This window comes from Hemiscyllium ocellatum, chromosome 15, assembly GCF_020745735.1.
Source record: "Hemiscyllium ocellatum isolate sHemOce1 chromosome 15, sHemOce1.pat.X.cur, whole genome shotgun sequence".
NCBI lineage: Eukaryota > Metazoa > Chordata > Chondrichthyes > Orectolobiformes > Hemiscylliidae > Hemiscyllium > Hemiscyllium ocellatum.
In genome coordinates, this window is record NC_083415.1 from 49,902,714 (window position 1) to 49,916,842 (window position 14,129).

The 14,129-nt window shown below is 41.2% G+C and overlaps 1 protein-coding gene across 2 annotated transcripts in view; it reads left to right on the plus strand.

Moving 5' to 3' along the window:
* The window catches only part of lama5 (laminin, alpha 5), a 299,172-nt gene that overhangs the window by 220,259 nt on the left and 64,784 nt on the right, over window positions 1–14,129 (plus strand). For both annotated transcript variants that reach the window (XM_060836449.1, XM_060836450.1), the window contains exons 39-45: window positions 4,035–4,139; window positions 4,306–4,389; window positions 5,220–5,450; window positions 6,905–7,018; window positions 8,765–8,892; window positions 9,037–9,117; window positions 11,864–12,078. In XM_060836449.1, coding sequence (XP_060692432.1) covers window positions 4,035–4,139; window positions 4,306–4,389; window positions 5,220–5,450; window positions 6,905–7,018; window positions 8,765–8,892; window positions 9,037–9,117; window positions 11,864–12,078 — 958 coding nt within the window. The remainder of the gene's footprint in view (window positions 1–4,034; window positions 4,140–4,305; window positions 4,390–5,219; window positions 5,451–6,904; window positions 7,019–8,764; window positions 8,893–9,036; window positions 9,118–11,863; window positions 12,079–14,129) is intronic.

Below are 14,129 nucleotides of genomic sequence, written 5' to 3' on the forward strand. Positions count from 1 at the left end.
TCACTATCTTTAATCTTTTGTGAGTTGATTGTAGCGTTGGCAGCATGGGTAATTTTCCCCTAGTGGAGTGATTCATTGATAAATTTCTGAGGGCAGTTAAAAATCAATCACATTTGCTGTGGATCTGGACTCAGGATAGTAGATTTCCTTCGCTAAAAGGCATTAATGAAACAGATGGGTTTTTATGATAGCCAGTCATCACCATTACTCAGACTCACGATATAATTAACTGCATTTAAATCATTTTCAAGGAATCAGTTTTCACCGGGATTTGAACCATTCCCAGAACACTAAATAAAAAAAAACACACTGCAGATGCTGGAAATCAGAAACAAAAACAGAAATTGCAGGAAAAACCGCATCAGTTCTATTCTGAAGTGTCACATGACCTAAAACGTTAACTCTGCTTTCTTTCCACAGATGCTGCCAAAGCTCGAGCAGTTTCTGTTTTTGTGTCCCCAGAGAAGTAGCTGGGTCTTTCATTCACTAGTCCAGCTATCCACCATCTTCCCTCACTCTCCAGTTGTGAATTTAAAGCTGGAACAGCTGTAGTCAGCTGTTCTGCTGTCATCCTCCTTTACCAGAAAGATGTTGCTGAAGAACATTTTTGCTTGAAACAAAGACAGAAATTGCTGGAGAAACACAGCAGTGGAGAGAAAGCAGAGTTACCTTTTCGAGTCCAGTGACCCATCTTCAGAATTGATTGGAATGATACTCGTGTGCATCAGCCACTTAAAAAACCCAGTTATTAGTGTTTGAAATGTAGATTCCTTTCAGGGTGAACCGGGACAGCTCCAGAGTTGATTGAGAGCTCATTGGAGTATTTTTTAAAATTCACTCACAAAGCAGGGGCCTGCTCAGGGCAGTGGTAGTGTCCTTCCCCTGGATCAGGAGGCCTGTATTCCCACCTGCTCCAGAGGTATGTAATAACATCTCTGAATAGGTTAATTTTCTAAACAAAAACAATTCGCTGTCAAAATCTTGTGGTGCAGGGGCAGGAGGCCCAGATTCAAGTCCCACATACTCCAAGATTGTGTAACAGCATGTCTGAGCAGATTAATTAGAAAATATGTCAAAGTTAGATAGAGGAGAAGGCCATTTAGCACTTCAAGCTGCCTCTGCTATTAAAGAAGTTCTGTCATGGGATATGGGCATTGCTGGCTGCAGCAACATTTATTGCCTGTCCCCAGTTGCCCTGCAGAAAGTGGTGGTGAACAGCTGCAGTCTGTATGCTGCAGGAAGACCCACAATGCAATTAGGGAGAGTGTTCCAGGATTTTGACCTCGCAACTCTAAAGGAACAGTAATCTGTTTCCGAATCAGAATAGTAGGTGGCTTGGAGGGCGCCTTGCTGATGGTATTCCCATGTTGCTGCTGCCCTTGTTCTTCTAAATAGTCAATTGTTTGAAAGTTGCTATCAAAAGAACCTTGGAGAATTTCATTCTTAAAAGCTTGGTTCTTCGAGAGATGGGCACTGTGGGGCCGAGGATACATTCCCTTCAACATCATTTTGATTTATCCCCCTCCCCAGTGTGGCAATCTTTTGATTATTGTGATTTTTACACTGCCCCTGTTGGATTGGAGCAACTCCTTCAGACCCTGTGTCTGGGCCTGGCTAATGCAGACATCAACAGGTCAATGCAGCGGGCCATAATTTCCAACTCTCTGCCTCTCTTCCGAGGCTACGTCCATGCCTGGGTGTCCTTTGTCTGTGATGCAGTGTCCAACAGTACACTCAAAGCGTTCAGAGAAAGGTGGGCATGACAGGCCTGGAGTGTATTATGACCCCATCAACGCTGTTTCAATTTAGTCACTTCCCTTGTTTTCTCACCCCCTTCATTTCTCCTTTTGTTATCACAACACTGCCCCCAGTGGGCCGTGTTTGTAATCTGATTTGCTGCTGGACTATTAAACAGGTTCTTGGGCAATTTTGAAGGTACTTAATTAGGTGCTTTTGTCCATTCAGTGGTAAGTTTATCTTTTTTCTTTCAGAGGAAAAACTGGATTCTTACCAATTGGGGGGTTGGCTTCTGCCCAGGGAAAGAGTCCAGAAGAGAGGTTGAAAAAATTTAGCTTCTGCTAAGTTTGTTTTAAATCCCTTGTCAACCTTTGAAAATCATTTTGCTGCCAAGATAACAGTCTGTCAAGAATTGTCATTGTTTATTAACTTCTGTTAAAGTCACACAGCATTAATGTCATGGTTCCAATTTCAGATCAATAATAATCAGCTGCTTAAATCTGATGTGCAAGCAGGTCATTCAAGATTGGCCCTTTCATGAAATGAGAATAAGTCTGGCTTGCTTGCTATGTCTGTCCTCATGGATTTGTGCTGTGGTCCTGAAGAAGACGCTTGTGAGACAACAGGGGACACTAGCTTTTGGATTCCGGAGGTCCTCTAGTGATGGAGTGTCAGGGTGATGGAGAGAGATGGAGGAAACCAGGCAAAGCAATGGTCAGCAGTGACCTCCCTTTCAGTATTAAGTCTAGTAGAGTGCAGTGCTCTTCATGATTCTCAGTTAAGTTGTTAGATCTTTTTGATGGCAGCCTCCGGTTGCCTGTTCAAGGAAAGCCGGTAATGGCTGCTCATCGACTTGGGAACACGAGCCATAACAAGCCCAGTGCAATCAGTGTAGTCAGTCTGATTGAATGGAAAAGGATCTGAAATGCTCACGAGCTTCTGCATTAGAAGTTGATCCAGTGCTAGTTTCTGAGATGCATCTTAGACTATTTGTTGACAGTGCCCTAACCGTTTTGCCAGCAGTGCTGTCTGAGGGCAGAATGAGAGGGAACATGTCGCGTGTTGTTTAGCATTATTCAGTGCCCATTTTCTCACATCAATCCAATTTTTTAAACATTATGGACGTAAGTTTGCTCGCTGAGCTGGAAGGTTCGTTTTCAGATGTTTCATCACCATAACTAGGTAACATCATCGGTGAGGCGCTGGTATTATGTCCCGCTTTCTATTGTGTGTTTAGGTTTCCTTTGGTTGGTGATATCATTTCCTGCGTTGGTGATATCATTTCCTGTTCTTTTTTCAGGGGGTGGTAATGGGGTCCAAGTTGGTGTGCTTATTGATAGAGTTCTGGTTGAAATGCCATACTTCTAAGAATTCTCATATATGTCTCTGCTTGGCCTGTCCTCAGGTGGATGTGTTGTCCCAGTCAAAGTGGTGTCCTTTCTCATCTCAATGTAAGGATACTAGTGATAGTCATGTCTTTTTGTGGCTAGTTGATGTTCATGTATCCTGGTGGCTAACACTCTGCCTGTTTGTCCAATGTAGCATTTGTTACAGTTCTTGCAAGGTATTTTGTAAATTACATTTGTTTTGCTTATTGTTTGTATAGGGTCTTTCAAGTTCATTAGCTGCTGTTTTCGTGTGTTGGTGGGTTTGTGCACTAACATAATGCCAAGAGGTCTGATGAGTAGTCTGGCAGTCATTTCCGAGATGGCTTTGGCGGTAGGGGAGAGTGGCTAGGGTTTCTGGAACTGTAACAGACATTACATTGGACAAACAGGCAGAACTAGCCACCAGGATACATGAACAACAAATAGCCACAAAAAGACATGGCTGTACTATCAAGATGAGGAAGGACATCACTTTGACTGGGACAACACATCCATCCGAGGACATGCCAAACAGAGTCATGCACAAGAATTCCTAGAAGCATGGCATTCCAACTCGAACTTTATCAACAAACAGATTGATTGGGACCCAATCTATCACCCTCTGAGAAAAAGAACAAGAAATGACATCACCAACTCAAGGAAACCTAAGCACATGAATAGAAAGCAGGACATAACACCAGCACTTCACCGAAGGCCCACTGGTGATGTTACCTAGTATGGTGACGAAATGTCTGAAAATGAACCTTCCAGCTTAGTGAGAAAACTTAGATTCAGAACCTCAACCTGAGCTACAAATCTTCTCAAAACTCATAAACATTATGTTTACAAACCCATATTTCAGTGTTCAATATTTAATTTTCCAGCTAAACCGCCATTAAAAATATAACACAAAACTTTTTTCCTTCAAAGATTTCATCATACGGAGGACACTTGATGTATCAGCTTCGGTCTGAAGTGCAACGCGGTGACATCATCTCTTTACCAGTTGAATCTCGCCCTGATGTAATTTTGAAGGTCAGTTTTTGTAAAACCTGAAGGAATGGCACAGTCTAAGTCTGCTCGTAAGTCGTGCTGGACTTGGCAGACTGTCAGATCCGATAATTTTTAAATGTTCGTAAGGAACGTCATTTTGTTTTGTATGGAGTGTTTCAATATTTGATCATTCAACTTCATTCAACAGGGCAACCAAATGACCATTATGTATGTAGCAAAGGATTATCCAGCACCTGGAGAACTGCATGAAAATTGGCTTCAATTGGTGGAGGTTTGAGATAAAGCATTTTATTTGCTTTTTAAGTTTATTACTCCTTTATTATTTTATAAATATTGATTATAAGAATACTGTTGTGTACAAGTACACTAACCATTATACGGTACAAAATTTAACAATTTATGTCTCTTTAACTTTTTGGAGTTAAAAAAGACTACATTATGTGTTCTCATGGGTTTGCTATGTATAGTGAGGCTCTAAATGCAGAGATGGAGTTGTGTCCCTTGACTCCAAAGTGCAGATTACAGGCAAAAGGAACCCTATTCTGTTTCACACAGGGACCTTGATCCTGTCAGTGTGAACTTATGTGGCTTCAATGAGCATTTTGAGATTTTGTTTGTCATACAGTCACAGGGCTTGGAAATAGACCCTTTGGTCCAACAGTCTGCGCCGACCATGTACCCAAACTAAATTAGTCCCACTTGCCTTTGATTGGCCCATATCCCTCCAAACATTTCTTATTGATGAACATATCCAAATGTCTTTTGAATCCACCACTTTCTTTGGCAGTTCACTCCACACATGAACCTCTCTCCATGTATAAATGTTGCCCTTCGCATCTGTTTTAATTCTTTCTCCTCTCTCCTGAAAAATATGCCCCGGGTTTTGAACTCCCCCATCATAATATTTTAAAGAATTGAGAATCTGCAGTATGCAATGAAAGGTTAACGTAACACTCGCTAATGAAGGACTGATTAGATACTGTAAAAAGCAATGACCTTAAAATAGCAGCACCTTTCAATTCAGTGACTCGATTCTCTTTCTGGTCATTCTGGTCCGGGCGCAGCTGCTAACGTGCAGTATGTTCTCTTTGTTTTGTGCAGAGTAATTTCAGGCACGCGCAAACACACAACCCTGTGTCCAGAGAAGAAATGATGATGGTGTTGGCCAGCCTGGATGGTCTTCAGATTCGAGCCCTTCACTCCCAAGTGGCCAAGCTTGTTGCACTGAGGAATGTGATACTTGAGCAAGCTTCTGACACTGGAGAAGGGAGTGTGGCCAGCAATGTGGAAATCTGCCACTGTCCAGCTAATTACATGGGGGATTCCTGTCAGGTAGGCCACATTCGTATCTTCGTCGATTTAGTAAAGTGGTGATTCTTTGCCAGTTTGATCATTGACGTGCATCAATCTTTTGTTAAAAATTACATTTATTGGTTGTCAACTTCATTGAACTCTCCAAATCTAGAACTGATTTTTGTTTAAATCCAATACTTCACCTTGAGGATTATGAGCTGTTGCTAGTCATAATAGAAACAGATTCAAAGTGCATCAACAGGGTAGAATTACATCCTGTGCATTGCAAAATATTTTCTTGCAAACGTGTCCTTGATTAACATAGAATCATACAGTACAGAAGAGGCCTTCCAGCCCATCGAATCTGTACTGACATAAACTATTGGAGTGAATTCTAAGTTAAGACTAGTGCACCTTTCCAGCACTTGACCCATGTCCTTGAATGTTATGATATTTCCATTGCTCATCCAAGTACTTCCTAACGGTTGTGAAGTGTCCTGGCTCAACTACACTCCCAGACAGTGCATTTCAGAACCTACCTCCCTCTTTGTGCAAAAGCTTTTCCTTAGATCCCCTAGAATCCCTACAGTGGAGAGAAAGACCATCCATGCATCGACTCTGCACCAACCTGTCCAAGAGCATCTGCAAAAATTCTACATTTAGCCTGACCAATCCACCTGACTTGCACATCTTTGGACTGTGGGAGGAAACCAAAGAACCTGGTGGAAATCCCACAGACACAGTGCACATGTGCAAACTCCACACTCTTCCAAGGCAGGGATTGAACCCGGATCCCTGGTGCTGGGAGGCAGCAGTGCTAACCACCATGCTACCCCTCCCTTTAAAACCTCATGCCTTTCATTTTAAAATGATACCTATCCACTTTCCAGGACATGTTGTCCTATGAGGTCCATCCAATCCCAATTACGTGAGGCTCCCCACCAGGTGAACAAATTGTAAAACCAACATTGATGTGCCATCATCGAGTAGTTCAGGGAAAGCAAAAATCAAACAAGACGTAAAGCTTCCTATACTAGGCCACAAAATTGGGGCAATGTTTCCATTTATCATGCCTGATGGATTTTGGCGAATCGAGCTCTCTTCCGTTGAACTGTGAACTAGATTCAATTTGCACATTGTAACTAAGAGCAGACCATCCTACACCTTGACCTTACTCCATATTCAATTAGAACATAAACTTCACTTCAACTTCACTTACCTGCTTCATCTCCATGTTGACCCACAATGACTACTCATCAACCAGTAAAAATGCTGAGGAATATTTCATCTCATTCATTCAAATGGGTTTCTCATGAGGGGTTATGTGAGTGAATGTGTCAGTGTGTTTACAGGAGGGATCTGACATTGAAACTTGAATAAAATATTAATTAGGTGATTTTTCATTGTGGTTCAGCAGTGTGATTATCCAGAATTACCAGCTAATGTTTTCAAAAATTACTTTTCCCCTTTTATTTTTAAAAATAATCCAATAGGACTGTTCACCAGGCTATTATCGAGATACAAAGGGTCTTTTCCTGGGTAAGTGTGTGCCTTGTAACTGCAATGGCCACTCGGACCAATGCCTCGATGGATCAGGAATATGTGTCGTAAGTGTTATTAATAATTATCCTGTTCATTTTGTTGAATTGCAAATTAATAACAGTGATCCATGAGCATGCCATGTAAAATAAATAAATAATTAAGAGAAAATACTTAATAGCTCAGAGACCCTTTGTAGAAAACAGAACAGAAATGATGGGATGAATTGTGAAGAGGGCACAATTGGGGGCTGGGGAGGTGGGGAAAATAAGAGGGTTGGGGCCACATTGGACTGGCTCCCCAATACAGTGCTGGTAGTGTCTACTGGACAGTGTTTGCATCTTTAAAGTCACAAGTATGGGCGATTTGGACAGCTGTCCATCATGTGGAGATGACAATCAGAATAGAGATGTTCTTTCCAGTTTTCTGGAGTTCCACTGGCACTGTAGAGTCCATTTAATGAAAGGTCGCAATTATGGAAATCCCATTATTGCAGACAGCTTTCCTCTTGTCTAACAGCCCTAACCATTCTGGCCTGTCATATCCTCCACGTGAGTGGAGATACCCTCACAGCTCCCCACACACTGACCTCTGCTGGTGGGGCTGTCAACCTTTCAAGTTCTGGATGGCTTCTTGTCAGCCTACCACGCTTGAGGGGGCTGTCTTTAATTGGACGGCAAGTGTGAAAGTGGTCAACTATGAGGCAGATGAAAGGAAAAGGGAGCCAGAAAGATGAAGCTTTTTTTCCAGAGATGGCCAACTAAAGGGTCCACATCTGGGGAAACGGTTCCAGCTGCCTGGCTCATGATGAATTCAGGTTCAGGAACTCTGCTTGGTCCCAAACTCAGGAAAGTCCAGCTGCTGTTTCCCTTATCTGAATTATGAAATGTTGGAGGTATATCAATTCTTTAGATAATGGAATGCCAAACAAAAATAAAAGAATATGTTTGGTAGATGAAGGTGAGAAGTGGTGGAATGGTGAAAGAAATGACACAAGGCAAAAACCAGCAGTAATGGGACAAAGGAAGAAACAAAAAATAGGTCTAGAGGAGGTGTAAATAACAACAGCAGAACCATTACCTACACCTGATAATAGGGACAGTGCTTATAATCTAAAATTGTTGAACTCAATATTGACTTTAGGAAGTTGTAATGAGAGGGAAGAATTATTACAAAAATAGGTATATTCATTTCATGAGATATGTCCCAAACCTGAATGTTTTATGATATGAGACCAAATAAATGATGCAGCAAAATTGCATTTCAAAACTGCCAAATCTATTTATGTCAGCTTGGTGTAAAGTAATAATGTACCCATTAGGTCAACACCTGCAACAAATAAAGATTATAAACATTAGAAGGCTAAAATAATGGTTTGAAATTTCTATGTAAGATAGAATTGTTGCTTTTGATGATTGAGCCATCTGCATGCTTTTATAGTCTTAAGGTTTCTAAACTCCGTAAATATGGTGTTATTGATGTTGCATTCATCATTAATGAAGGAGGTGAGACTTAAGTTTGGAGACAAGATGCCAAGATTCTTCAGTGCCCGTTGAGCAGAATCACTTCCTGTTTGGCGATCACAGGTTCGGATTGTTCCATGCAGAGCTGGCTTTGCCTCTGTAGATCATGCTTGTGATCATCGATCACTACTCATTAGATCTTAAAGGGTGCTCTACCATCTGCACACCCTAGGTGAAGCTCCTCTGCACCTCTGTGCATTCAGAGAATCTGATTTGTTTTGTTTTTCAAAGGACATTTTGAAAGCACTTTAACTGATAATGTTTTTAAATGCAAAATTTCTTTCCCCCTAGAACTGCCAGCATAACACTGAAGGAGAGAACTGTGAGCGCTGCAAGACTGGCTTAGTTGAAAATGCCACATTTGGAGCAGCATCACTTTGTGTTCAGTGTCCCTGTCCCCTCACTGTTTCTTCAAACAAGTATGTATTTCCATTTTGTCAGGGCTCAGCTTGGGTGTGGCGGGAAGGGTGCTTAAAAAGAAAACGCAACATTTTTCTTTGAGTTCAATTACAAGTTTATTTAAATCATGTGTTTTCTGTTCTTTGCTTGAACATCTTTTTTAGCTTTGCAAAGGATTGTATCAATCATGGAGATCGTACGCAGTGTCTCTGTAAGCCAGGCTATGCTGGTTTAAAATGTGAAAGGTCAGTATTTATGTGTGACTGAGGGCAGCCCACGGTGCATTATTAAACTGTATTAATTATCAATAATGGAGGTGGAGGCTCTTATAGAATCTATTTGTTCCATTGACCAATAATTTTAAAAACGATTTGCTTAAATCTGATATTTATCATTTTTATTTGGAATAGATGGATCTTCCTACTTAGTAGGAGAAAACTTTCAAGTCATTTGTCTTTTGAGAGTAACTTAGAGCAAAGTATGGGGTAATCAATTTAGTCAATAATTGTAAACTATTACAGCAGAACTCTCTGTTGGGAGGTTAAGCAAGAAGGTAATGAATTTTCAAAGTAGATCTTCAGTGTTATTTTTGGTTCTGATTTTCTTTTTTCAGGCTTTTGAGAGGCCACAACTGGAGTAATGTGTACAGTATTGATCTTTTTACCTGACAAAGCATGCGTCCAGTGCAATGAAGGTTCACTAAATTGATACCCAGGATGAAACTAAGAAACAGTCTTGCTGAACAATAAAGTTCTTAGAACAATGTTTCATCTGGCTGCAGAATTTAGATCTTGGGGAGTGGGGGGTGGCGCAGTCATTTAGAGTTAACATGAGGATGAATTCCTTCACTTCAAGGTTAGTGAAACTATAAGAGTTCTTTCTCCCAGAGAACTGTGGTTAGTAGTGCTTAAGTTAGCCTCAGGCATGTAAAAGATGCATTTATTGAATCCCACAACAGTATCAACAGATGGCATACTCTGTGCTGTTCTGGACACCATAGGAAGGAAATGATTGCACTGCAGAGGAGATTCTCTAGAATGTTCCCTGGGCTGGAGCATTTCAGCTTTGAAGAGAGATGTGACAATCTGTGGTTGTTTTCCTTAGAGCTGAGAGGATGCAAGGGAACCTAATCGATGTGTACAAAATTAAGGGATATAGAATAGGTAGGGAGCCTGGAGAGAGTGGACTTGGAGAAGATGTTTTCACTAGTAGGAGTGACTAGGTCCCGAGCACACGGCCTCAGAGTGAATGGGTGACCCTTTAGGCTGGAGGCCTGTGACCAGCAGTGTTCTGCAGGGATTCGCATGGGTCCATTGTTGTTTGTCATTTGTATAAATGATTTGGATGAGAATATAGGAAGCATGGTTATTAAGTTTGCAGATGACACAGGCTGGTGGTATAGTAGACAATGAAGAGGGTGATCTAAGATTACAAAGGGAGCTTAATCAATTGGGACAATGCACTGAGGAGTGGTGGATGGAGTTTAATTTAGGTAAATGTGAGGTATTGCAGTTGTAAGACAAACAAGGGCAGGACTTAGAGTTAATGGTTGTGCCCTGAGTACTGTTGTCAAACAGAGAGACCCAGGGGTTCAGGTACATAGTTAATTGAAAGTTGTGTCACAGGTAGACAGGGTGGTTAAGAATGCATTTGACCCACTTGTCTTCATTGCTCAGACTATTGAGAATAGGATTTGGGATGTCATGTGCGATTATACAGGACATTGGTGAGGTTACTTTTGGAGTACTATGCATAATGTTGGTCACCCTGCTATAGGAAGGATGTTATTAAATTGGAGAAAGTTCAGATAAAATTGCAAGGAAGTTACTGGGACTGAGGGTTTGAGTTATAAGGGCAGGCTGGATATTCTGGGACATTTTTCCCTGGAGAATAGGCCGCTGAAGAGTGACCTTATAGAGATATATAAAATCACGAGAGGCATAGCTAAGGTGAATAGCCAAAGTCTTTTCCCTTGAATAGGAGAGCTCAAAAGTAGAGGGCATGATTTTAAGGTGAGAGGAGAAAGATTTAAAAAGGACCGGAGGGGCAACTTTTTCACACACATGATGGCATGTATATGGAATGAACTGCCAGAGAAAGTGGGGGATGCAAGTACAGTTACAAAACATTTAAAAAGCATTTAGACAGCTATGTGAATAAGAAAGGCTTTGAGGGAAATGGGCAAACTGTAGGCAAGTGGGACTAGTTTAGATTGGGAACATGGTCGGTGTGGGCTAGTTGGACCAAAGGGTTGATTGCCATGCTCTATGAATTTATGAATCAATAATTGAAGCAAGGAGGAGTGTTTTTAGCCAGAGGGTGGTGAATCTGTGGAACTTGTTGTTGCAGAGGGCCATGGAGGCCACGCCATTGAGTGCATTTAAGACAGAAAGATTGGTTCTTGATCAATAAGGGGATTTAAGATTACAGGGAGAAGGCAGGAGAATTAGGTTGAGAAATAAATCAGCCATGATTGAATGGGGTAGCAGACGCGATGGGCTGACTGGCCTAATTCTGCTCCTAAAAGTTATGTTCTTATGGAAGTAGGAAGAAACCTTTCCACTTAATAAAGGAATAAATAACCAGGAGGCACAGAGTTAAGGTAAATGGAGGATGGTTTAGAAAGCACTGAGGGAAGAATTTTTCTTTTCACCCAGTGTGGATGGGTATCTGGAACTCTGCCTGAAAGAATAGTCGAGGCAGGAACCATCACAACATTTTGAGTAGTATTTGGACGATCACTTGATGTGCTATAACATGCAAGATTACAGGCCAAGTGCTGGACAGTGAGACCAGGATGGATAGGTGCTTGATGATCAGCACGGACGTAGTAGACCGAATGGCCTGTTTCCATGCTGTAAACACCTATCATTCTGGTATCCAAATGCTCAAATATTTTAATTTTGTATCAGTAAAACTTGGACAGGATGTTTGTGTTGTTTTATTTCTTGCTGACTAGCTCTAATAATGGTTTTCTCCTTTCCTGTGTAGGTGTGCCCCAGGTTACTATGGAAACCCAATGGTATTGGGCAGTGAATGTCGACCATGCAACTGTAACGGCAATACAGATTCTAATATGCTCTTCAGTAATTGTGATTCACTGACTGGCATTTGTCTAGGTTGCATGCATAACACTGCTGGGCCTCATTGTGAACTCTGCGCACCAGGTTTCTATGGAGATGCAGTGATAGCCAAGGACTGTGCCCGTATGTTATATTTACCAATCTACTTACATGTGAAATTTGATCAGATAATGACATTTTTTAAAAAAATAAAGCTTTCAGCAGGAAAAGAAAATACTCAAATAAAAGTAAAATGCTGTGGACACTGGAAATGTGAAATAAAAACAGAAAATGCTGGAGAAAATTGACAGGTCTGGCAGTGTCTGTGCAGAGAGAAACACTGGAGACTGATATGACTTCTTCAGAACCCCAGAAGCATAGTCATAACAGATTGACATTGTTAACTCTGTGGCTTTCTCCACAGGTGCTTGCCAGACTTGCTAAGTTTCTCCAGCAGTTTGTCATTAAATTGCAAGTAGTGTCCAGTTATGAGAGAACACTCATTTTCTACAGAGGTAAAATGCCCAATCTCCAGGCAACCTCCACCTGCATGGCAGAGATTGAGGTCGGGAGCTGCATTTCAGTGTGAGCTACTGCCCAGAGAATTGAATTGGCTTAAGGGTTCTGGGTGGAAAAGCTGCTCTAACCCCAATCCCATGGAACATCCACCTTGAGCATGTGCAGCCAAAAGAGTGCAGACCTGAGCATCATAAATGCATTGTATAAATGGACATATTGACTTGTGCTGCCAAGTGTTGCTGATAGCTTTGAAAAGTCACAGCCAGATGCAACATAATTCTGTGTGTGTGTTTGTCTGTCTTTGTACGTCAGTCTGTGTTACACATGCTGAAATGAAGCCTGTGCCAGAACTGCTTGGATTTTTATATCTGTAAAAGTTAGAGCAAGTTGCCAGTGGAGCCAGTAATACCTTAATCAGGGCTTTAATCCTGAATCCCTCAAGGCTGCTGACCCAATCCAAGGATGCACAAACCAGCACGTGCTACATGTAGCTCACTTCTTGAACTGCAAGCCATGGATCTGCTTCTTGGCATCGGTCAGCCCTACTTGGCCTAACTCTTCCAGCTTGCCTAGTTCCAGCTTTTCAGTCCTGTTCCAATTGGGAAAACAATCCAATGTCTAAGCACAGTCATTTTGAAAACATAATCACATTTCACATCATAATATATTGATGTTAATGCAAGTCAAGCCTGTAAAAAAAGTAATTTTGGAAGGTTCCTATTGATTGGAAAGATCTTTATTTTTATGTTGAACTTTTGTGTATTTTTGATCTAATGTACTTTATCCTTTGTCCATTCAATGTGGATCCAAAAAAGTATATTTAATGGCCTCCAAATCTACACCAGTTCTCCAAAAATCTCAGTCAAGTTCACGTGGTGAATGTGCTAATGCATCATGGGGTCTTACCATGTGGCTGTAGAATGACAATCGGTGTCCATTTCGAGGACAATGGAAAAATTGGACAGACTTGTGTTTCTTACTCCATTTCCCTTGACAACTGTAATCGTTCAATGTATTATCTATTGAAGGACTGGACCATTTTCAGATAATTGATGCAGCCACTCAGTGGGACATGGGAGCAGAAGTTAACCGTTCGGGCCATCAGGCTTGTGTTTTCACTCAGTTAGGTCCTGGTTAATCTGTACTCCAACTCCATCCAGCTGTTTTTACTCTATATCCCTTGACATCCTCTCCCGATAAAAGCCTATCAATGTGGGTTTTGGAAAATTTTAGATTGATCCAGTGCGCACATGTTTTTGGAGAGTGAATGCCAGATTTCCATTATTTTTTCCCTTAAGAGGTTGGGACAAGAAGTTTCATTTATGAAGCTTGGCACATTTCCTACTTTAAAGGTTTGATATAAATATGTTGTTGTCTTAAACTTATGCAGCCAATAGAATGTCCTGCTATTTTTTAACCTTGCATTGACCAGAAGAAAGAGAGAAAAAGAATTTTAATTTATGTCATGGCTTTCATATACTCAGTATCGCAAAGCACTTTACAGGCAATGAATGGGCTTTGAATGTTTTGTAGGCAGCAATGGGAACCAATCTGTCTGCAGCAAATCATTACTTAAGCTATTTATGGTGGTGTTGATTGACGGATGCATGTTGTCCAGGACATTAGTGCTCTCAACACTTCTGTATCTTCCTGAGAGGGAAGACAGGACTAAATGT